Source organism: Saccostrea cucullata, unplaced genomic scaffold (genome assembly GCF_032062105.1).
Source record: "Saccostrea cucullata isolate Sc308-1 unplaced genomic scaffold, CSIRO_AGI_Scuc_v1 ctg7847, whole genome shotgun sequence".
NCBI lineage: Eukaryota > Metazoa > Mollusca > Bivalvia > Ostreida > Ostreidae > Saccostrea > Saccostrea cuccullata.
Window position 1 is genome coordinate 4529 of NW_026927496.1, and position 26289 is coordinate 30817.

A 26289-nucleotide genomic window follows, 5' to 3' on the forward strand; every position below is an offset into this window, starting at 1 on the left:
GTCTATAAATAGAAAAAACATTAAAACCAGATCTGAACTAAAATTATAAATATCTCGCAGATGACAAATAACTGAATAGAAAATTGTTTTCTGTTACCAACACAGTTAATTGTTTATTTTCATTTGTGTATCGTTCTCTCGTATATTATGACCATATCCACTTAGCATGCTTAATCTGTGCACTAATCATCGTGAGTCATTCATAACAGGTCACAGGTGATTGTCTTGTAAAAACAATAAATCCGACCAGTGTTTTGATAACAATAATCACTCAGGTCAGGCGTGAATATTGACAAGAATGCAAGTACAAATGAAAATTTACCGTCCGGATAAATGAACCAATTTATAAGGTAAAAATACATTTTGTAGTAAAAAAGAGCCGTCCGGATACGGAACGCGGAATTCCGGATAAATGAGTCAAAATAACGTTGAAAAAATCCGTTCCCGAGAAAAATCGTCCGGAAGGTGAAGCGTCCGGATATCTGGCGTCCGGATATCTGAAGGTCCACTGTACTCACTAAGATAATAATAATTATGATTTACACACAATATACCTGATAATTGTTAAATTTATTTTCAAATATGTTTATAATCATCATAATTATCATATTTGTAAGTCAAAATGTAAACTTTAAAGGTGATTCGAAATACCCTTAATGATTATAAATATGGAATTTTTTGAATAGAAAAAATGTCTTATACATGTAGGTACAATCATAGAATGACAAATAATTTTTACCCAAAATACAGGCAGAATGCAGGATTTCCCATCTCTATATCAAAATTTCCCGGGGGAGGCCCCCCTTACCCCCACCTGTAGGAGGGGGAAACCCCCTCCCGCACTTACCCCCTCGTCACTTCGTGACTCAGCCACCAGCCTACGGCTGCTGGACAACTAATACATGAACAGGACTAGTAGAAATTAGAAATGACTAGCCCTGCTGACAACTATGGTTTCAAAGTTAGTGTCGATCCCTGTGGTCACTGAGGGAGCCATGTTTGTCAATGGCAAGTCTGTCTAGGCAGCAACTTCACCAAACCCATCCTGGTATGTACACTACAATGTATGAATGTCAATGTACAGTGAAACACGCTTATAGGGAATATGCTTATTATGAGTTGACCCTTAAACAGAAGTGATTTACAGTCCCCTTATATGTCAATATACAGTGAAACACGCTTATAGCCAATATGCTTACTGTGGTTTCATCAATTTTCGTTGGCATCAATTTTCGTGGATTTTGTAAAACAGACGTTTTCGAGGATACGTAATTTCATGGACAAAAGCATTGCCTATACAAATGTATGTTATATTTCGTAATTTGATGAACATTTGAATTCGTGGATCTGCTCAACAACGAAATCCACGAAAATTGGTGTTCAACGAATATTGATGAAACCACAGTATTATGAGTTGACCCTTAAACAGAAGTGATTTACAGTCCCCTTATATGTCAATATACAGTGAAACACGCTTATAGCGAATATGCTTATTATGAGTTGACCCTTAAACAGAAGTGATTTACAGTCCCCTTATATGTCAATATACAGTGAAACACGCTTATAGGGAATATGCTTATTATGAGTTGACCCTTAAACAGAAGTGATTTACAGTCCCCTTCACTTTAAAATATTTTCAACAATTATTGAACAATGATAAGAGGATAAGAGGTACTGTAAATGTATAATATTTAGTGGAAAATGATTTTTAAACAAGTTAGCGTAGATTTGATCGAGCGCATTTATTGATGTTCTTATTCAGTCCAGTCCAATACGAAAAATCGTAATATGACGAAAAAACGCAAGATTACGAGAAAGTGTAATATTACAAGTTATCGTAATATAAAACTTATATTACAATTTTCGTAATGTAGTTAAATTAGCAATATGCATAATATAGCAGATGTAATAGATTTTATTAAGAGTTTTCGTAATCCAAGACAAATTCAAGCATTGCAAGAAATTGAGTAGCGGGTAGCAAAGTATGACGTTTAATATGAGATGTCATGGGCGATAACTTGTACCACTCTTACCGAGATTTGAATTCTGTGTATTTCAATAAGAATTGCACGAACAGTTGAATTATGAGACGAGGGTGTGATTTTTAGGGCAGACTTCGCAAGAAAAGTAGGGAGTTCGGGTGATATAGACCAATGCGACATGCTTAAGCGAATATTGAAATTTACTGGAAAATTGGTCTTATCCTTGGGAAAATTCCTATAAAAGAATAATAAAAGAAATTGTCCACTCATCCATCGCTGGCGGTACTTTCTTCTTGAATTTCCATGCATTCTAAAAGGCGTAACTGACCAAACTGACCGCTATTGCTACTGCTATCAGTAGCCGTGGAATCTGATATATTACTGACGTCATACTTTGCTACCCACCACTCAATTTCTTGCAATGCTTGAATTTGTCTTGGATTACGAAAACTCGTAATTTAGTGTCTTACAATCTGCTATATTACGTGTATTCGTAATTTAACTACATTACGAAAAATTGTAATATAAGTTTTATATTATGATAACTCGTAATATTACGCTTTTTCGTAATCTTACGTTTTTCCGTCATCTTACGAATTTTCGTATTGGACTGGACTGTTATTCATGTAACATTGTTTAAGACAGATATTTAGCGATGTACTTGCATGAATTAGCGGTTCCAAGTATCTTTCCGTCAAAAGCGCTTAAAAGAAGACACTGCCAAATGTAATAGGTTTACAGACATACAGTATAAAGAATCAAAGAAAGTAAAATTATCAGTGAATCAGTCCCTGTGACTTCTTTATAAGTGTGTTTTACTTTCAGATCTGTTAAAACTGTATCTGAATTCTGAAGAGACTCTGAAGTCTGAAAGTCAAGTTTTATTAAAAGCAAGTATTTTGTTTCATCTATATTATTTGCAGAGTTTACGTTGCCACAAAAAGATGACCAGTGACTTAAGCTTTATATTGGAACCTCCAGTCTCATAGCTAGTCAGCAGGCCACTCATCAGAGAGCAGAAATGTCTGTTTATGTCACACACTGCTGCCCCCTAGGAGTGCTTGTGTACATTGTGAGTACAATAAAGGGTCAAGGGCAAAAATTAAAAACAATTAGAAGGACTGTCCTTTGTGATGCAGTGTTTGATATTTTGATCAAGAAATATGTTTTCTTTGTTTATGCTTTTTAGCTCTACTGGTCGAAGACCAGAAGAGCTTATGTAGTAGTAATACATCCATCGTCCGTCCCTCTGTCTGTCCATCTGTAAACAATTTTAAGTAATTTAGTGTCTTACAATCTGCTATATTACGTGTATTCGTAATTTAACTACATTACGAAAAATTGTAATATAAGTTTTATATTATGATAACTCGTAATATTACGCTTTTTCGTAATCTTACGTTTTTCCATCATCTTACGAATTTTCGTATTGGACTGGACTGTTATTCATGTAACATTGTTTAAGACAGATATTTAGCGATGTACTTGCATGAATTAGCGGAAGTATCTTTCCGTCAAAAGCGCTTAAAAGAAGACACTGCCAAATGTAATAGGTTTACAGACATACAGTATAAAGAATCAAATGAAGTAAAATTGTCAGTGAATCAGTCCCTGTGACTTCTTTATAAGTGTGTTTTACTTTCAGATCTGTTAAAACTGTATCTGAATTCTGAAGAGACTCTGAAGTCTGAAAGTCAAGTTTTATTAAAAGCAAGTATTTTGTTTCATCTATATTATTTGCAGAGTTTACGTTGCCACAAAAAGATGACCAGTGACTTAAGCTTTATATTGGAACCTCCAGTCTCATAGCTAGTCAGCAGGCCACTCATCAGAGAGCAGAAATGTCTGTTTATGTCACACACTGCTGCCCCCTAGGAGTGCTTGTGTACATTGTGAGTACAATAAAGGGTCAAGGGCAAAAATTAAAAACAATTAGAAGGACTGTCCTTTGTGATGCAGTGTTTGATATTTTGATCAAGAAATATGTTTTCTTTGTTTATGCTTTTTAGCTCTACTGGTCGAAGACCAGAAGAGCTTATGCAGTAGTAATACATCCATCGTCCGTCCCTCTGTCTGTCCATCTGTAAACAATTTTAAGTAATTTAGTGTCTTACAATCTGCTATATTACGTGTATTCGTAATTTAACTACATTACGAAAAATTGTAATATAAGTTTTATATTATGATAACTCGTAATATTACGCTTTTTCGTAATCTTACGTTTTTCCATCATCTTACGAATTTTCGTATTGGACTGGACTGTTATTCATGTAACATTGTTTAAGACAGATATTTAGCGATGTACTTGCATGAATTAGCGGAAGTATCTTTCCGTCAAAAGCGCTTAAAAGAAGACACTGCCAAATGTAATAGGTTTACAGACATACAGTATAAAGAATCAAAGAAAGTAAAATTATCAGTGAATCAGTCCCTGTGACTTCTTTATAAGTGTGTTTTACTTTCAGATCTGTTAAAACTGTATCTGAATTCTGAAGAGACTCTGAAGTCTGAAAGTCAAGTTTTATTAAAAGCAAGTATTTTGTTTCATCTATATTATTTGCAGAGTTTACGTTGCCACAAAAAGATGACCAGTGACTTAAGCTTTATATTGGAACCTCCAGTCTCATAGCTAGTCAGCAGGCCACTCATCAGAGAGCAGAAATGTCTGTTTATGTCACACACTGCTGCCCCCTAGGAGTGCTTGTGTACATTGTGAGTACAATAAAGGGTCAAGGGCAAAAATTAAAAACAATTAGAAGGACTGTCCTTTGTGATGCAGTGTTTGATATTTTGATCAAGAAATATGTTTTCTTTGTTTATGCTTTTTAGCTCTACTGGTCGAAGACCAGAAGAGCTTATGCAATAGTAATACATCCATCGTCCGTCCCTCTGTCTGTCCATCTGTAAACAATTTTAAAAAATGCTACTCCTCCTGCAGTTTTGGTCTGATTTCAATATAACTTGACATATAAGTAGACTACACTAAAATACATAATTCTGTATATCGGTTTTTGATTTTGTTGAAGGGTGTTGCAGTGGTTGCTAAAAATATAAATTTCTAAGGAAAACTTTCCAAACCCTATTCCCTCTACAGTTTTGATCTGATTTCAATATAACTTGTCATATACCGGTAAGTAGACTGCACTACGATACATAATTCTGTATATCAGTAGTGATTTCGATGAACGATGTTGCCATGGTTACTTAAAGTAGATATTACTGGGAAATGCTTTCAAAGCGCCACTCCTTCTACAGTTTTGGTTTAATTTCAATATAACTTGGCACACAAGTAGAGTGCACTTTGATACACACCTGGTAATTCTTTATATCCGTTTTAAATTTCAATGAACGCGTCTTGCTCTGGTAACTTAAAATAGAAATTTCTATGAAATACATTCAAAATGCTACTCCTCCTACAGTTTTGGTCTGATTTCAGTATAACTTGGCACACAAGTAAAGTACAATATAACAGTTACATAATTCTTTTGTTTTCCCTGAATGGTATTGCCATGGTTACTAATAAAGAGTAGAAATTTCTGTGAAATACTTTCAAAATGCTATTCCAAATACAGTTCTAGTCTGATTATAATGTAATTTGGCATACATGTAGACTACACTTAGATACATAATTATCAGTTTTGTGTTTTTGATGATTGATGTTGCCATAGTAAATAAAATTGAAAATTCTGTTCAGTTTTATTAAAAGCTATTCCTACAGTTGTAGTCTTATTGCAATCTTGCCACAAAAAGAGACTTGATCTAGGATCATTATTCTATTGGTTGCTTTTTAAAGTTTCTCTTTTCTCTTCCTTTATTATAAGTAGATAACCAGTAGAGCTACAGTCTCGACAGAGACTTCTGGTTATTTTACTATGATTGTTAAAAGAAAAAGTAAAATGTATAGGATTTTTGTCATGAATGAAATATCTGCTTTCTCTAACAACAGCATTCATCTGTCATGAACACGGCTGTCCAGCCACTGAATAGGCACCACATCACCAGCTTTTAATATCTAGAGGAGGGGAGTCTGTATCTTTGACATCCGTCAGCGACAGCTTAGACACACCTAGAGTCTAATAAATTAAATACAATGGAGCCTCATTTATCCGGACGCTTTGGTTCCTAGTCAATTTGTCCGGATATGTGAAGTGTCCAGATATCTGAATCACCATTTAAACAAGATACAATAACATTAAAAAATTATGTTTCAATGAAAAATCGTCCGGATACTAAAGCAGACCTGTTTACTCTTACGATTTCGCCGTATTTTGTACGGATTTTTAGTCCAAAATACGTCTCACGTTTTGCTATTATGAAAATACGGAAATAAGAAATAGACTTATTTGGTTTTGAGAAGTTAGTTTTCGTTATGATCTGTCTCAGTTTCATACTTTTTTAATCGCTAAAAAATTTCGAATTCTGAGTTATGTCGTTTTGCTAAAACGCCGTATTATAAAATGATCAAGATCACGTTATTTAACCATGTTTTAGTAATCAAAAAAGCAGTAGTTCTCCATTCATATATGTAAAATTGATGGAAAGTGAAATCTTACAGACAAATGCCAAATCTCACGGATAAATCTAATAAAAAATACTGAGAGACAACGATATGGGTAAACAGGTCTGCTAAAGCATCCGGATATCTGGCATCCGGATATCTGAGGGTCCACTGTAATTTAATTCAAGCTATATAGTAATATATTGTGTGAGACCTAAAGAGGAACAGGTAACTCTCATTTTCACTAAAATTTCTCTGATTTCAGGAGTTGTCTCCCCTTGAAAAGATCAATAATGGCAGATGCGGCATACAGTCTGGTCACCAACAGACAGTTTTGACACCCGTATACCTGGATTTCTACCAATTACCTCTGTAACCTTTGTTGTGTTCATCACACAGGTAAGAAAAACAAGATTTTTAATTCAAAAAATTTTAATGAGCTAAATAATAAAGAATATAACATTTTTACATGTACAGACTCTCTCGTATTAGAAAATGTCACATTTTACATATACAATAATACATTATTCACTTGTCCACATTTTCCCCATATACACAGTTGAAAATAATCAATGCATAATGAACCATAAAAACAATTATTACATGTAAGATAGTTCACAAAATATATTTTTAAATACAAATTTTATACATTTGAAATGCATGTACATATCATCAATGCCCTTCCCCCTTCACAGTCTTACAATTTCCTTTTTAATTTTGGATCTGCTAATGATTTACTGTAAGTGTCTTTAGATTTTTTAGGTCACCTGAGTAAACTCAGGTGACCTATTGCTATCTGTTTTCGTCCGTCGTCGTCTGTCGTTCGTCGTGCGTCGTGCGTTAACATTTAAACATTTTCAGCTTCTTCTCTGAAACCACTGAACCAATTTCAACCAATTTTGGCATAAAGCATCTATGGGTGAAGGGGAACAAAAATTGTGAATTTCGCGGTCCCTGCCCCCCTAGGACCTGGGGGGTGGGGCAAAAACCACTAAAATTAGTGCAATCTTTAAAAATCTTCTTCTTTACTTCCGGACATCAAGCAGTCAAACTGTTGATATGATTGTAATCAGCATTGAGTCCTCTACCAAAATTGTGAAATTCATGGCCCCTGGGTCAGGGGTTCTGGTGTTAGGGTGGGGCTCTATTGATTATATAGTGAAAATGCATTATTTCTTTGAAAATCTTCTTCTCTGCTCCTGGGTATTGAATAAACTAATTAAGTTCATAGTTATGATGAGCAAGAGTGCCTCAACCAAAATTGTGAATTTTATTGCCCCAGGGTCAGGGATTCTGGTGTTAGGGTGGGGCTCTATTGATTATATAGTGAAAATGCATTATTTCTTTGAAAATCTTCTTCTCTGTTCCTGAGTATTAAATAAACTAATTAAGTACATAATTATGATGAGCAAGAGTGTCTCTACATAAATTTTGAATTTTATTGCCCCAGGGTCAGGGGTTATGGTGTTAGGGCGGGGTTCTATTGATTATATAGTGAAAATGCATTAAATCTTTGAAAATCTTCTTCTCTGCTCCTAGGTATTAGATAAACTAAACTAAGTACATAGTTATGATGAGCAAGAGTGCCTCTACCAAAATTGTGAATTTTATTGCCCCAGGGTCAGGGGTTATGGTGTTAGGGCGGGGTTCTATTGATTATATAGTGAAAATGCATTAAATCTTTGAAAATCTTCTTCTCTGCTCCTAGGTATTAGATAAACTAAACTAAGTACATAGTTATGATGAGCAAGAGTGCCTCTACCAAAATTGTGAATTTTTTGGCCCCAGGGTCAGGGGTTATGGTGTTAGGGCGGGGCTCTATTGATTATATAGTGAAAATGCATTAAATCTTTGAAAATCTTTTTCCCTGCTTATGGGTAATAAGCAGATGAACTATTTACATATTTATGAAGGGCTCTTCTTCCAGAATTGTGAATTTCATGGCCCCTGGGTCTGGGATACCAAAATTTGGGGGGGGGGCTCTACTTATATACTGAAAATGAATTGTTTGAAATATGCTCCTTGGTATTAATCAAACATTTTTGATAAGCGAGTGTGCCTTTTCAAAAATTGTGCAATGTGTAGACCTAGGGTCAGGGGTTCATGTGTGGTAGGAGCACTCCTGATTATCGCTGAATATTACTGATTAGTTGACAGACATTTTGTTCCCCTACCCTGCTTATGGGTATTAAGTAAATAAACCAAACAATTGCTAAGTGTATAGTTATGGTAAGCATTGGTACCTCTTTAAAAATCATGAATGCAATAGTATCTAGCTTAAAACATGAACCAAATTCAATCATTTGAAAGTTGTTGCATGATGCTCAGGTGACCTGTAAGGCCCGTGGGCCTCTTGTTATCGAACAGCTGATATCTTTTTGATCTGTAGAATTTTCTTTGAAATTTATATTTTAACAGTTTTTGTTTCATTTTAAAGTTAAATTTTGTCTATTTTGTTGTTGTTTTAGATGATGGACCACTCTACTTCCTTTGACAATTGCAACAGGCCCCTACAGATTCACAAAGTTCCAGTGTTGAGTTTCCATGACCCCTATTCAGTGAGTGCACAACTTTATGTAAATCTACTTTCAAAATTCCTACTACTTGTAATACATTTTGGATTTGATTTTAAATATGTCCTATTTACAGATTCAGATTTTTGTGTACAAGTATGATATTTGATTCTATCAAGATTACTTTGTCCTAAAGTCAAATTTATACAATCTTTTAACAAACATTTGTCTTTTTCTGTCATGTTTAATTCAAAGTCACTAGGTAACACTGAAGATTTCCACTTATTGCTTTTCAGTCCACGACAGGAAATGGATTTAAGAGTTGACAGGACTTAACGCACTCTCCCTGGTAGCAGTTTATGAGGGAACCAACCGCAGTAGACATAGCACGCTTCATCAAAGGGAAGTCGCCGGAGTAGTGTTTGTAGCAATTCTCGTACTCTGTCCTGCATCGAAGCTTCAGGTCCAAAGCAAATCTTCTCTGCATGGATTCTCCTATGGCCTTGGTTCTTCCCGGAAACATGTGACTGCTGAATGGAGCCGTAGCAGTCTGTTTTATTTGAGAGTCAAAGAAGTGACGCAAGTCCTTAAGGTTTTCAATCACATGTCCTTGTTTTTCAGATGCACCAGACGCAGCGGCATGCACTGTCTCCATCACTGATGAAATGGGATATGACTAGTGGCCGGTCATCACTTTGTAACTCACCAACACAATTAGCGGCCCATTGCTTTTCGTCTGCAATGGTGGTCTCCGGAGGAATGGTTGCAGTGCAGTCTTCGTGTCCTGGGCAGGTAACTTCTTTTCCTTTGCTTCATAGGTGTGCGCCTTTCTTACATACCATGGGTAGTTTATTACCACAGAAAACTGCTACCACATTCTTCCTCTGAGTTACATTTTCACTTATGGTATACGTCACTTGGGTGGCAGCTTGGAATGGGGTTTTCCCAATAGCACTGAAGATGGCATTATTGTTCCGAGCATCTCCTTCCGCTCTGATGGGGGTATCCGGAAGTCCACATTTTTCATTAAGTTCTTGAATATTCTGCGGAATTTTTAGGGCCCGCTTGGCAAGTGCCCTATAGTGATCAGTCTGTCCGTCCGGCTGTCCGTCCGATATCTCTTGTCCAGAGCATATCTTCTCTCTCCTTGGCCCAATCTGTCTCATACTTCACCCACAGAGTGCCTTTGGGTAACCGGTGTGCAGTGACTTTGAACCAGGTTTCTAGGTCAAAGGTCAAGGTCATAGCAGAATTTTATGAAAAACCCTTGTCCGGACCATATCTTCTCTCTCCTTGGCCCAATCTGGCTCATACTTCACCTACAAAGTGCCTTTGGGTAGCCAGTGTGCAGTGACCTTCAACCAGGTTTCTATGTCAAAGGTCAAGGTCATAGCAGAATTTTATGAAAAACTCTTGTCCGGAGCATATCTTCTCTCTCCTTGGCCCAATCTGTCTCATACTTCACCCACAGAGTGCCTTTGGGTAATCTGTGTGCAGTGACCTTGAACCAGGTTTCTATGTCAAAGGTCAAGGTCATAGCAGAATTTTATGAAAAACCCTTGTCCGGAGCATATCTTCTCTCTCCTTGGCCCAATCTGTCTCATACTTCACCCACAGAGTGCCTTTGGGTAGCCGGTGTGCAGTGACTTTGAACCAGGTTTCTAGGTCAAAGGTCAAGGTCATAACAGAATTTTATGAAAAACCCTTATCCGGAGCATATCTTCTCTCTCCTTGGCCCAATCTGTCTCATACTTCACCCACAGAGTGCCTTTGGGTAATCGGTGTGCAGTGATCTTGAACCAGGTTTCTAGGTCAAAGGTCAAGGTCATAGCAGAATTTTCTGAAAAATCCTTGTCCGGAGCATATCTTTTCTCTCCTTGGCCCAATCTGTCTCGTACTTCTCTCACAGAGTGCCTTTGGGTAGCTGGTGTGCAGTGACTTTGAACCATGTTTCTAGATCAATGTCATAGCAGTATATTATGAAAAATCCTTGTCAGGAGCATATCTTCTCTCTCCTTGGCCCAATTTGGATATTACTTCACTCACAGAGTTCCACTGGTTAATGGATGTGCAGTGAGCTTGGTCGAAGTTTCTAGGTTATGGTCAGAATTAGCCTCTCTGTTTCAAATCTTTGTTTGGTGCATAATTTTTTCTCTTTAATTCCAGTAAATTTATATAACTGGGGATACAAGATAACTTCGATATATATCTGTAAATATGCAATATCCGTGAAGTCGTACTAAATTACTTTTACTGTATTACACAAATGTTCCTCTTCAAAATAAACCATTTTAAACTACCTTACATTTTCATGTTCATTGTTGAAAACGGGGCCCTTTGAGATGGCCACCATCTCAATGATATCTAGTCTTCATACTGTTTTTATTTACATCGGTTATAATTTTCCCCACTTTGTTGCAGGTCTGTTGCATGTTGGTGGCTGACGCTGGTTCAATATTTGCACCAAGAAGCATACCACGCATACCCTCTGTTGTAAGACTGGTACCCAGGTGACCGACAGCCATGGCCACATTCAGCTGTGCAGCTCTTCGTTCCCAGCCAGATCTTCTCACCTCTTCGTAAAGCTTTTCTCAGTGACTGGTATAGTGGCACTTCTTACATTGAATGGAAATCATCCATGCCAGGCCTCGTTTTTCTTCCCCATGCTGATTCCAGTCCAGTTGACCATCACAGTCTGGAAACTTCTGTGAGTGTTCTTTAAATGCATTGTTCCACAATTTAGCAGTCTTTTCTTGGTGAAGTACTTTGTATAAAATTGAATTTGGGTCATCTGACACAGCTTCCTTGTAGGTGTCCACTGGCTGGACCTCACTAGGCCCAGGTCGTAAAAACTTCATCCCGCTGCTTCGACTCTTGGCATCTATAACTGCAAACACTCCATTTTTCTGTGGCCGTACAATGTCCTGAAACTCTTCTTTACTTAGTCTTCTTATAGGAACCAGAGATTGGACTGGGCTGGTGGTCCCTATTTTCTTCTGGCCTTTGTTGTGAGGAATACTTCCTTTTTAGCTCACCTGAGCCGAAGGCTCAAGTGAGCTTTTCTGATCACATTTTGTCCGGCGTCCGTCTGTCTGTCCGTCTGTCTGTCTGTCTGTCTGTAAACTTTTCACATTTTCGACTTCTTCTCAAGAACCGCTGGGCCAATTTTAACCAAACTTGCCACAAAGCATCCTTGGGTAAAGGGGATTCAAGTTTGTTCAAATACAGGGCCACGCCCTCATTCAAGGGGAGATAATTGGGAATTAATGAAAATTTGGTGGTATGTTTTAAAAATCTTCTTCTCAAGAACCACTGTGCCAGGAAAGATGAAACTTATGGGGAAACATCTTCAGGTAGTTTAGATTCAAGTTTGTTCAAATCATGACCCCCGGGGGTAGGGCAGGGCCACAATGGCCAATCAAATTTTTACATAGAAATATTAAAAAAAATTTCTTTAAAAATCTTCTTCTCAAGAATAACAAAGCTATAATTGATCAGATTTATATGGAAGCATTCTCAGGTAGTGTAGATTCAAGTTTTTCAAATCATGACCCCCGGGGGTAGGGCGGGGCCACAATGGCCGATCAAAGTTTTACATAGAAATATATAGGAAAATTCTTTAAAAATCTTCTTCTCCAGAATAACAAAGCCATAATTGATCAGATTTATTTGAAAGCATCCTTAGGTAGTGTAGATTCAAGTTTGTTCAAATCATGACCCCCGGGGGTAGGGCGGGGCCACAATGACCGACCAAAGTTTTGTATAGAAATATATAGGAAAATTCTTTAAAAATCTTCTTCTCCAGAATAACAAAGCCATAATTAATCAGATTTATATGGAAACATCCTCAGGTAGTGTAGATTCAAGTTTGTTCAAATCATGACCCCCGGGGGTAGGGCGGGGCCACAATGGCCGACCAAAGTTTTGTATAGAAATATATAGGAAAATTCTTTAAAAATCTTCTTCTCCAGAATAACAAAGCCATATTTGATCAGATTTACATGAAGGCATCCTCAGGTAGTGTAGATTCAAGTTTGTTCAAATCATGACCCAGGGGGGTAGGGCGGGGCCACAATAGTCGACCAAAGTTTTACATAGAAATATATAGGAAAATTCTTTAAAAATCTTCTCCAGAATAACAAAGCCATAATTGATCAGATTTATATGGAAGCATCCTCAGGTAGTGTAGATTCAAGTTCGTTCAAATCATGACCCCCGGGGGTAGGGCGGGGCCACAATGGCCCACAAAAGTTTTACATAGAAATATATAGGAAAATTCTTTAAAAATCTTCTTCTGAAGAATAACAAAGCCATAATTGATCAGATTTATATGGAAGCATCCTCAGGTAGTGTAGATTCAAGTTTGTTCAAATCATGACCCCCGGGGGTAGGGCGGGGCCACAATGGCCGATCAAAGTTTTACATAGAAATATATAGGAAAATTCTTTAAAAATCTTCTTCTCCAGAATAACAAAGCCATAATTGATCAGATTTATTTGAAAGCATCCTCAGGTAGTGTAGATTCAAGTTTGTTCAAATCATGACCCCTGGGGGTAGGGCGGGGCCACAATGGCCGATCAAAGTTTGTATAGAAATATATAGGAAAATTCTTTAAAAATCTGCTTCTCCATGCAGAATAACAAAGCCATAATTAATCAGATTTATATGGAAACATCCTCAGGTAGTGTAGATTCAAGTTTGTTCAAATCATGACCCCCGGGGGTAGGGCAGGGCCACAATGGCCGACCAAAGTTTTGTTTTGAAATATATAGGAAAATTCTTTAAAAATCTTCTTCTCCAGAATAACAAAGCCATAAATAATCAGATTTATATGGTAGCATCCTCAAGTAGTGTAGATTTAAATATGTTCAAATCATGACCCCTGGGGGGTAGGGCAGGGCTACAATGGCCAAAAAAGTTTTACATAGACATATATAGGAAAATTCTTTAAAAGTTATCTTCTCAAGAACATAGCAAAGCCCTGATTGGTCATGGGACTACTTTTGGATTAAAACTTTTCATTTATAAACCCATTTCTACTTTTTCCTAACCACAGTGCTCAGGTGAGTGATGTGGCCCATGGGCCTCTTGTTTGTATTGATGCAACCATCTTGGTCCTCTTTTTGGCATGGTAATTATTTAACTGTATACTTTAGACTTTTTCTAAGAATGTGCACATTTTTAAGTATTGTAAACTTTTGTGTTGTTTATTTATTTTAGAGCTGCCAGGACTTCTAAGAGAAACTCCATTCTTTGATGACTGATGGAAAAGCCTCATCACCCCCCCCCCCCCACCCACCCCCGCTTAAGAACCCCTTATCTTAATCACCAGCCATTAATCAGTGATCACTGTTACCAAAGCTCCAAGGTACATTATTGAAGTCTCTTTTGACACCATTTTTTCCAGTCTCAGACTTTGTTTTAAAATTAAGATTTTCACTTTTTTAGCTCACCTGAGCCGAAGGCTCAAGTGAGCTTTTCTGATCAAAATTTGTCCGTTGTCTGTCGTTGTCATTGTCGTTGTTGTCGTCGTAAACTTTTCACATTTTCATCTTCTTCTCAAGAACCACTGGGCCAATTTCAACCAAACTTAGTACAAAGTATCCTTGGGTAAAGGGGATTCAAGTTTGTTCAAATGAAGGGCCAGACCCTTTTCCAAGGGGAGATAATTATGAATTAGAGAAAAATTAATATCATTTTTAAAAAATCTTCTTTTCAAGAACCACTGGGCCAGGAAAGATAAAACTCATGTGGAATCATCCTCAGGTAGTGTTGATTCAAGTTTTGTTCAAATCATGACCCCTGGGGGTAGGGTTGGGCCAAAATGGCAGATCAAAGTTTTATATAGGAATATATAGAAAAAATCTTAAAAAATCTTCTTCTCAAGAACCACTGGGCCAGGAAAGATGAAACTCATGTGGGATCATCCTCAGGTAGTGTAGATTCAAGTTTGTTCAAATCATGACCCCCGGGGGTAGGGTGGGGCCAAAATGGCCGATCAAAGTTTTACATAGGAATATATAGAAAAAATCTTAAAAAATCTTCTTCTCAAGAACCACTAGGCCAGGAAAGATAAAACTTTTGTGGAAGTATCCTGGTGTTGTTTATATTATAAATTGTTCAAATCATGACCCCGGGGGAAGGGTTGCGTCAAAATGGCCGATCAAAGTTTTACAAAGGAATATATAGAAAAAATCTTAAAAAATCTTCTTCTCAAGAACCACTAGGCCAGGAAAGATGAAACGCATGTGGAATCATCCTCAGGTAGTGTAGATTCAAGTTTGTTAAAATCATGACCCCTGGGGGTAGGGTGGGGCCAAAATGGCCGATCAAAGTTTTACATAGGAATATATATAGGAAAAATCTTTAAAAATCTTCTTCTCAAGTACCACTGGGCCAGGAAAGATTAAACTCATGTGGAATCATCCTCAGGTAGTGTAGATTCAAGTTTGTTCAAATCATGACCCCTGAGGGTAGGGTGGGGCCAAAATGGGTGTTGCTAAAACGCGGAACGGAAAGCGGAACGGAACGGAAAACGGAATATACTGTTTTATATTTAATCACTAAAATTACACAATTTTTATAATAAACGATATATTTTATTCATAATATATTTCCATTTCTTATATTTTTCTCTGTGATAACTCTTTGAAAGTTAGCAGAGTTGATTTCCTGATAATTCTTCTGAAATGTAAATTAGGCAGGTCGATGGGTCAGGAGCTAAGGAGGCCTAATATGCATGCAAATCTCATGCACATTTGTCCCTGTGTCTTACGCATTTTGCAACTTCTCTTACCTTTCCAAAGAGCGGGAAAATAAACTCAAATGTTTCACCATTCATATCTACCTTGCCTTTCCCCCTTATACACGCACACATGTACCACATACAAACTATAACTTTATTAAATGTAAAGATGCTACATTTTTAACACAGAAAAGTTTTGCAACTATATATATCCAGAATTTTAATATATAGGAAGCAACTATTTTGTATAAAATTTAAACAACAATGAACTTGATACGTTAGAGGTTTCTAGCCGAACTTGCTAAAAAAATCTGCTCTAATCGTAATCGTATAGGATTTTTTTTTTACATTTTCGTTCTCTTTAAACATGGCTTGTCTCTATATGAAATATTTGCCTCCCCCCCCCCCCCCCTTATTCCAAATATGTGACAATGTCTGGCAAAATGGGACCAGTTGCGGCGATGACAAAACAGAGAAAAAACGTCACAAAACACAGCGAGATTTGCGGAGTTGTTTTATTTCCCACACTGTGCACACGTGCTTTTCCTGTTTTTGTTTGTCGGTTCATTACATAATTATCTGACGTGTATTATTTCAGGTAAACTGGTGTTTTCAAAATTAAATCTACTATTTCCACATCTTCAAATTTTATGTATATAGATCTACATCCGAGTTAATTTAAAAACATATCGACGTTATCGGATATTATTCAACAAACCCCGAGTACCCGACGATCGAAATCGAACGGAAAAGTCCACTGTTCTAATTCTGAATCATGTAGGATAAATGTACCTTTGAATATATTAGGCCTATGTTATCTGTACGCTAGTTGTACAATGTGGTGTCAAAATAAAAATGTTAGATCCACTCCACAGCTATCTAAGCTAGAGTCTATTAATAAACTGTCGCGTCGTTCATAGTAACGGAAGTAAACAATGCAGTAGAAAGTTTATCGGGAGCGAGAAATATAAACAATGCAATGAGTCAAGACAGTCAATGTAGTTCTGTTCCGTCGGAATTAACGGACTATCAAGATGAAGATTTCATCAACGAACTTCATATGGTTGATGTTTTGTATTATGGTGCACCAGACGAGTCATTTAATTACGATTCCGAGGATGATATTGACAGTGAAAACGTAACTATAAACTATGACTCTGACGCAAGTTCAGGATCAGATGAATCAGAATCAGTTATAAACATTGAACCATCGGAAGTGGATACAATTGAGTACATCAAGCAAGCACAGTTTAGAAATGAAACATGTGGCTGTAAAGAGTTTTATGGACAACCCTGTAGTACAACAATAGACTTTGACTCTCTCGTGGAATATAGGGAATCATGTAAGGAACTTTCAAGGGAAGAGTTGGACATCGTTGTGAAATCTCAATTATTTGCGCATCGTAGATCTGGTACACACACTGAAGCAAAAAAACACAAAGTCAAAGAAAGGGAACGACCTTTTCAGGAATTTTATTTCCGTGGTAAACGTGTTTGCAGAAAAACATTCTGTTTTTTGCATTGCATTGAGAAAAAGAAAATGCTGGCCATTGCCAAATCTCTTGATACAGACGGGTTGACTCCACGAGTTCACGGAAGAGTAGGTAAAGCTCCTTCTCACAGTTTGACATACACAGACAGAGAAAGAATCAAAGTATTTTTGTGTCAGTATGCAAGAGATAATGCCCTTCCTTTACCAGGAAGGCTACCAAACTTTAGAGATGCTAGAGTTTTACTGCTGCCTTCGGATAAGACAAAAGAAGACATATTCAAAATTTCCTGGGCCAGGAAAGATGAAACTCATGTGGGATCATCCTCAGGTAGTGTAGATTCAAGTTTGTTCAAATCATGACCCCCGGGGGTAGGGTGGGGCCAAAATGGCCGATCAAAGTTTTACATAGGAATATATAGGAAAAATCTTTAAAAATCTTCTTCTCAAGAACCACTAGGCCAGGAAAGATAAAACTCATGTGGAATCATCCTCAGGTAGTGTAGATTCAAGTTTGTTCAAATCATGACCCCGGGGGAAGGGTTGCGTCAAAATGGCCGATCAAAGTTTTACAAAGGAATATATAGAAAAAATCTTAAAAAATCTTCTTCTCAAGAACCACTAGGCCAGGAAAGATGAAACGCATGTGGAATCATCCTCAGGTAGTGTAGATTCAAGTTTGTTAAAATCATGACCCCTGGGGGTAGGGTGGGGCCAAAATGGCCGATCAAAGTTTTACATAGGAATATATATAGGAAAAATCTTTAAAAATCTTCTTCTCAAGTACCACTGGGCCAGGAAAGATTAAACTCATGTGGAATCATCCTCAGGTAGTGTAGATTCAAGTTTGTTCAAATCATGACCCCTGAGGGTAGGGTGGGGCCAAAATGGGTGTTGCTAAAATGCGGAACGGAAAGCGGAACGGAACGGAAAACGGAATATACTGTTTTATATTTAATCACTAAAATTACACAATTTTTATAATAAACGATATATTTTATTCATAATATATTTCCATTTCTTATATTTTTCTCTGTGATAACTCTTTGAAAGTTAGCAGAGTTGATTTCCTGATAATTCTTCTGAAATGTAAATTAGGCAGGTCGATGGGTCAGGAGCTAAGGAGGCCTAATATGCATGCAAATCTCATGCACATTTGTCCCTGTGTCTTACGCATTTTGCAACTTCTCTTACCTTTCCAAAGAGCGGGAAAATAAACTCAAATGTTTCACCATTCATATCTACCTTGCCTTTCCCCCTTATACACGCACACATGTACCACATACAAACTATAACTTTATTAAATGTAAAGATGCTACATTTTTAACACAGAAAAGTTTTGCAACTATATATATCCAGAATTTTAATATATAGGAAGCAACTATTTTGTATAAAATTTAAACAACAATGAACTTGATACGTTAGAGGTTTCTAGCCGAACTTGCTAAAAAAATCTGCTCTAATCGTAATCGTATAGGATTTTTTTTTTTACATTTTCGTTCTCTTTAAACATGGCTTGTCTCTATATGAAATATTTGCCTCCCCCCCCCCCCTTATTCCAAATATGTGACAATGTCTGGCAAAATGGGACCAGTTGCGGCGATGACAAAACAGAGAAAAAACGTCACAAAACACAGCGAGATTTGCGGAGTTGTTTTATTTCCCACACTGTGCACACGTGCTTTTCCTGTTTTTGTTTGTCGGTTCATTACATAATTATCTGACGTGTATTATTTCAGGTAAAATAGTGTTTTCAAAATTAAATCTACTATTTCCACATCTTCAAATTTTATGTATATAGATCTACATCCGAGTTAATTTAAAAACATATCGACGTTATCGGATATTATTCAACAAACCCCGAGTACCCGACGATCGAAATCGAACGGAAAAGTCCACTGTTCTAATTCTGAATCATGTAGGATAAATGTACCTTTGAATATATTAGGCCTATGTTATCTGTACGCTAGTTGTACAATGTGGTGTCAAAATAAAAATGTTAGATCCACTCCACAGCTATCTAAGCTAAAGTCTATTAATAAACTGTCGCGTCGTTCATAGTAACGGAAGTAAACAATGCAGTAGAAAGTTTATCGGGAGCGAGAAATATAAACAATGCAATGAGTCAAGACAGTCAATGTAGTTCTGTTCCGTCAGAATTAACGGACTATCAAGATGAAGATTTCATCAACGAACTTCATATGGTTGATGTTTTGTATTATGGTGCACCAGACGAGTCATTTAATTACGATTCCGAGGATGATATTGACAGTGAAAACGTAACTATAAACTATGACTCTGACGCAAGTTCAGGATCAGATGAATCAGAATCAGTTATAAACATTGAACCATCGGAAGTGGATACAATTGAGTACATCAAGCAAGCACAGTTTAGAAATGAAACATGTGGCTGTAAAGAGTTTTATGGACAACCCTGTAGTACAACAATAGACTTTGACTCTCTCGTGGAATATAGGGAATCATGTAAGGAACTTTCAAGGGAAGAGTTGGACATCGTTGTGAAATCTCAATTATTTGCGCATCGTAGATCTGGTACACACACTGAAGCAAAAAAACACAAAGTCAAAGAAAGGGAACGACCTTTTCAGGAATTTTATTTCCGTGGTAAACGTGTTTGCAGAAAAACATTCTGTTTTTTGCATTGCATTGAGAAAAAGAAAATGCTGGCCATTGCCAAATCTCTTGATACAGACGGGTTGACTCCACGAGTTCACGGAAGAGTAGGTAAAGCTCCTTCTCACAGTTTGACATACACAGACAGAGAAAGAATCAAAGTATTTTTGTGTCAGTATGCAAGAGATAATGCCCTTCCTTTACCAGGAAGGCTACCAAACTTTAGAGATGCTAGAGTTTTACTGCTGCCTTCGGATAAGACAAAAGAAGACATATTCAAAATATATGTTAAAGTTGCAGAGGAATTGCATCATAAGACGATAAGTCTAAGATCCTTTCAGAGAGTGTGGGTAGAGTTATGTCCCCATATTGTCATAACAAAACCATGTACAGATCTTTGCCAAAGGTGTCAGGACTTTGCCAACCAAATTTCAAAGAGTGGTACTTTGACAGAAGAAGAAAAATCTTTGTTACTTGATTCCTACAACAATCATGTTCAGCTGGCAAAAGAGCAAAGGGATCACTACAGAATGCAGTGTGTTAACAGCAAACAGAAATACTCTTCACTAGCTGAACAGTTCAAAGGAAGTGGTGTGTATATTTTTATTTACAAGTGCTCTCATTAACTTCATTGAAAAAAAAATGCACAATTAAGAAAAATTGTTATTGCAACACATTTATGATTATAAAATACCATTTTATTAAATCTAAGCAATTTTAACTGTGTAGAATTTATGCAATTTTAAAACACAATAATTGTATTTTAATTTTCATAAGTAAACAATTATTTAAACTACATTGTAAACATTTTTTTTTTCAACTTAGGTAACCCACCATTGTCAGTAAAAGGGGCATTCCATTATTCTTGGGACTATGCTCAGCAGGTACATATACCTCATCATGCTCAGCAAGTTGGACCAGAATATTTTAGGACACCACGCAAATGCAATGTTTTTGGCATGTGCTCTGAAGGATCAGGTAATTTGTTTAAAAAGTAATAAACCAGATTATCTATTGTTTTAACTACACTTTATAGCACATATATATGCAAGATAATATTAATATCACTACATATGTTGTGATGTTTGTAAATCATATAATTTCAAAATGCTTTAATTTATATAAATACTGTTCTCAAAGTGCTTTTTATATGCAGGAAGGCAGGTATTTTATCTGATTGATGAGGCAGACATGGTAGGCAAAGGAGCAAACAGTGTGGTCAGCATGGTTCATCATTATTTAACCTACCATGGCCATGGTGAAGAGGATGGACTGTTTCACTTTGACAATTGCAGTGGACAGAACAAAAATAACACAGTTCTGATGTATGCATTATGGAGAGTCATGACAGGTAAATAAACACTCTTCCTACAGTATGTGGCCCAGCAATCCTTTGTTTTTCTGTATCAGGCTAAGTTACATTGGACAAAGTATAGGGGGTTGAAGTATACATCATGTAGGGTGATTTCATATTTATACCCCACGCAACTAGTTGCGGGAGGTATAATGTTTTTGACTGGTCCGTCAGTCAGTCAGTCCGTCAGTCAGTCAGTCAGTCCTCTTTTTTTTGTCAGCGCAACTCCTCATAAAACGCTGCACAGAATTTCGTCAAACTTTGCAGGCATTTAGAACACAATGTGTAGATATGCATATTTCCAGGAAATTCCGATTCCATTATTTTTTCCGGGAATTTCCGCACTTTTAACTTAGGCATTTGGCCATACCTTGAATATAGAGATGAACAGTTTGTCAGCGCAACTCCTCATAAACCGCTGCACAGAATTTCGTCAAACTTTGCAGATATTTAGGACACAATGTGTAGATGTGCATATTACCAGGAAATTCCGATTCCATTATTTTTTCCGGGAATTTCCGCACTTTTAACTTAGGCATTTGGCCATACCTTGAATATAGAGATGAACAGTTTGTCAGCGCAACTCCTCATAAACCGCTGCACAGAATTTCGTCAAACTTTGCAGGCATTTAGAACACAATGTGTAGATATGCATATTACCAGGAAATTCCGATTCCATTATTTTTTCCGGGAATTTCCGCGCTTTTAACTTAGGCATTTGGCCATACCTTGAATATAGAGATGAACAGTTTTTCAGCGCAACTCATAATCCACTGCACAGAATTTCGTCAAACTTTGAAGATATTTAGGACACAATGTGTAGATGTGCATATTACCAGGAAATTCCGATTCCATTATTTTTTCCGGGAATTTCTGCACTTTTAACTTGGGCATTTGGCCATACCTTGAATATAGAGATGAACAGTTTGTCAGCGCAACTCCTCATAAACCGCTGCATAGAATTTCGTTAAACTTTGCAGATATTTAGGACACAATATGTAGATGTGCATATTACCAGGAAATTTCGATTCCTTTTTTTTTCTGGGAATTTCCACACTTTCCAACTTAGACTTTTTGGCCATATTTTGAATATAGAGATGAACAGTTTGTCAGCACCACTCCTCTTAAACTGTTTTACATAGTTTCGTCAACCTATGCTGATATTTAGAACATATTCCATTATTTTATCCCAAAGAGTTTTGACTATTATTCAAGAAAATTTCTCCCCCCCCCCCCACTTCAAATTAATGTGTGGATTTGTATATTGTCAAGAAATTTTGATTCCATTATTTATCTAGAAACTTCATTCCACATTTAAATGTCCTCATATGCAAGACATTTTGATGAGAAGATTTTTTGCAATTATTGCCCTTTTTGATCTATACTATGTATTTAAAGTGCACTGTGCCTTTCATTATGTGTTTCACCGTCAAGTTATGGGGGAGCGTGGGGTATGTGAGCTAGCTCACTTTTTCTTTCATTTTAAAAACTTTTTTTCAGGGTTACACAAAAGCATCCAATATTCCATGATGATTGCAGGTCATACGAAGTTTGAACCTGATTGGCACTTTGGGGTGTGGACATTGAAATGGAGGAATTCTAATGTGGAGACTTTATCTGAAGTAAGCTGTTATTATGTAAAATATCATAGGTTGAAAAAAATGTCTAATTCCTCATAATGTCTGTTGGTTGATCTCAGTTGAGATTATATGGACTAAAGCTGTCAGTCCAAATATCCAGGCAAACAATATCTCAACTGAAATTAATTTCTGTCATAAACAATTAAACATTTTTATGACAGAATTGAGAAAAAAATATGTGATATATGTGCTTATTCAGTGTCAAATTTGACAAACATTTTGAAATACTCAAATTTAATCTAATAGTTAAACTTCTATATGCATGAATGATGATATATCTTTGTTTACCACTTATATTATAATAATACCTATATTTGAATTCAGGTAGCTGAGACTGTTGCACACTCCAGTAAGAATGGACACAACATTCCACAGCTCACAGATGACGCAGAAATGCCTGTTGTATTCTATGACTGGAAAGCATACCTGCAGCAGTTTTTTAAGCCATTGAAGAACTTGACAAAATACCATCATTTTTCAGTTCATTCAGACAAGCCTGGAGAAGTGGAAGTTCAAGAGAGGATCTCGGGACACTCGATTTCTGTCAATTTATTGAAAAATAACATGCATCCAGTGAGTGGTCAACTTCCTGAAGCTATTCCAAGTCGAGGATTAGATCTGATCAGACAGTGGTATTTGTATGACAACATTCGCGAATTTTGTAACTCAGATGTTGCTAAAGATGTTGTTTGCCCTAAACCAATCCAGCCAAAGCCTGAAATTAATTTAACAAACAAAGAGAACAGCAGGCCCATTTCCACAAAAAGGAAACAGTCTTTGCTAAAATAATTTGTTTGCTGACCTATAATGTGTAATATTTTGAACATTTCGAATCTGTGTCTATCTTCGAATCTTCAATTGCCTTGATTGCTTTTGTAATGTTGAAGGGAATTTTAACCTTTGCATGAAATGAAATCTAAAATAATTTGTCACAAAGGATGTATAATATATATATATATATATATATATATATTAATTTTTTATCCAGCATAATATTTTACTTGAATAAAAAGTAAATATGTATGTATATCAGAAATGGCATACAAATAAAATTATTAAACCCTATAACAAATTCTTTTCATTACGTCGTGAAATGAAAGTGCACTCTGATAACTATGTACATTTTCAATTAAAGTGACATCTAGATTTTTTTTTTCATGTATTGAAAAAGAAAAGTCATATGTGCATCAATATTTTAATGTGATAAAGCACTGATGTATTTAAAGACAACAAAATTTCGATAAAAGTTGTCTACCTAAAATGTCACTTTTTGGGGGGTACATTTTCATTAGTTTTATTTTACGGGACGTCATCAGGGTTATATCTTTTAAACGTCATAATTTCGTAAAGGGTTAGAATTTTTCAAAAATATTTTGGAATTGAGTTTTAGACATCCATATATACAAGAAAATCCAAAAAAGTGAAAAAGTAATTTTTCCTCATCTGGACCCATTTTGCCAGACGCTGTCACATATAACCTATTTACTATAGAAATGTTTTTTGAAACCTCCACACTTTGTTAATTAAAGTAGTAAGTGTACAAAAAGTATTAAAAGGCACCGGAGTAGGAACTGATTCCCCCTCCTGAATCATACATTTGTGGGTTTTTTTTTTCGCTTGTCAGATTCTTTTCAGACATTTTTACCCCCTCCCACACACACACACACAACCTTTCAAATTCAATTCTATGTCACTGCTATTTCAGCAATTTTCGTGAATGAAAGATATGAGATAACGAACAACATTCAATATCAAAAGTCCATAAAACAAATACAAAATAGGAGCAGAGAAAACACGGACCTTCAAAACATCATAGGTGGGATCAGGTGCCATGGAGGAGTGAGCATCCCCTGCCGACTGCTTACACCCTTCTTGTGCTCCTGTCGTTATCAGAAAATAATAGAAAAAATCCGTCGTCAATTCGGAGTATAAATAATGGACTAACAATTAGTATGAAAAACGTCAGTCAGCATTTGACTCAATGATTAGTTGTAAGTGTTTGCTGACAAGGTAATTGTATCGACCATAGAACTTACAAAAATGACTTTAAACGAGACTGCTGATATTCTTCTTTCATCAACTTGTTTGTCAATAAAAAAGAGGCTGAACATGACGAAATCAACTTATTTTTAATAGTAGGGGATTGAATGTGTTTAAAATATATTGTTTATGACAAAATTTGTGTATTTTAAGTGAATTAATCTAACATACATATTCCGTTTTCCGTTCCGTTCCGCTTTCCGTTCCGTTTTCCGTTCCGCGTTTTAGCAACACCCGGGCCAAAATGGCTGATCAAAGTTTTACATAGGAATATATATAGAAAAAATCTTATAAAATCTTCTTCTCAAGAACCACTGGGCCAGGAAAGATAAAACTCATGTGGAATCATCCTCAGGTAGTGTAGATTCAAGTTTGTTCAAATCATGACCCCCGGGGGTAGGGTGGGGCCAAAATGGCCGATCAAAGTTTTACTTAGGAATATATAGAAAAAATCTTAAAAAATCTTCTTCTCAAGTACCACTGGGCCAGGAAAGATGAAACTCATGTGGAATCATCCTTAGGTAGTGTAGATTCAAATTTGTTCAAATCATGACCCCCGGGGGTAGGGTGGGGCCAAAATAGCCGATCAAAGTTTTACATAGGAACATATAGGGAAACCTTTTAAAATCTTCTTTTCAAGTACTTCAAAGCCAGGTTTCATTATATTTATAGGGAATCATCCTCAGGTAGTGTAGATTCAAGTTTGTTCAAATCATGACCCCCGGGGGGGGGGGGGGTCCCACCCCCTCCACCAGTTTACTTTCAGTTCTGATCTGATCTGTGTTTTTTCCTAGCCAATTGCTCAGGTGAGCGATGTGGCCCCTGGGCCTCTTGTTGCAAATTAATTCCTTAAAAAAGAGTGAACTTCATGTTTCTTAGCTAATTAGAGCTCATTAATTAGAGTTGAAATTATATTTTAGCAGATAGCCAAAAACTACAATATTTCAGCTTTCATTTCATTCAAATTTTTTTTCTGAATAATTCACATATTAAATTTTTTCAAGTTTTGAAATTAATATGCCAAAGATGAATTTGTACAGAAATTTAGCCTAAAATTCAATACTGTATGTATACAGGGTTATTTTCGCCCCGTGTTATTTTCGCCCTTTTGCACTTGCAAACAATTTTGACCCGTTTTTAATTCGCCCAGTCATAGTTTTGTTTAAGTAATTATGCTGTGTTATTTGAATTCGCACCGTTTTAAATTCGCCCAATCAGGAAGAGGGCGAAAGGGGCGAAAATAAAATGGGGGCGAAAATTTCCCTGTATACAGTAATCTGTTAGGAAGAGTTATCTCCTATTTTTCATCCCTTAAGGACAAAGATAAATTTTGATGCACTAGTATATGAAAGATAAATAACTCAGAGACATTTTGTGCAAATTTCATTTAATTA

The 26289-nt window shown here is 36.5% G+C and overlaps 1 protein-coding gene and 2 long non-coding RNA genes across 4 annotated transcripts; all 3 read left to right on the top strand.

Moving 5' to 3' along the window:
• Nucleotides 1-2803: 2803 nt before the first annotated feature.
• On the top strand, nt 2804-6002 carry LOC134274660 (uncharacterized). The gene is made up of 4 exons (XR_009993665.1): nt 2804-3054; nt 3726-3874; nt 4546-4694; nt 5929-6002. It is a non-coding gene; the product is annotated as an uncharacterized LOC134274660 (long non-coding RNA).
• A 3293-nt stretch (nt 6003-9295) lies between these two features.
• Nucleotides 9296-12334, top strand: LOC134274661 (uncharacterized). Its single transcript, XR_009993666.1, has 3 exons — nt 9296-9785; nt 11415-11700; nt 11805-12334. It is a non-coding gene; the product is annotated as an uncharacterized LOC134274661 (long non-coding RNA).
• A 7109-nt stretch (nt 12335-19443) lies between these two features.
• LOC134274662 (uncharacterized) lies at nt 19444-24325 on the top strand. 2 transcript variants are annotated; one of them, XM_062756922.1, is made up of 5 exons: nt 19444-20452; nt 20687-20839; nt 21018-21212; nt 22716-22837; nt 23180-24325. In XM_062756922.1, exons 1-5 carry the CDS (start codon nt 19909-19911, stop codon nt 23642-23644), a joined length of 1479 nt encoding a protein of 492 aa, XP_062612906.1. In that variant the 5' UTR covers nt 19444-19908; the 3' UTR covers nt 23645-24325. The 2 variants fall into 2 exon arrangements, with proteins under 2 accessions (XP_062612906.1, XP_062612907.1); XM_062756923.1 differs by having other exon boundaries at nt 20705-20839.
• The last annotated feature ends 1964 nt before the right edge of the window (nt 24326-26289 follow it).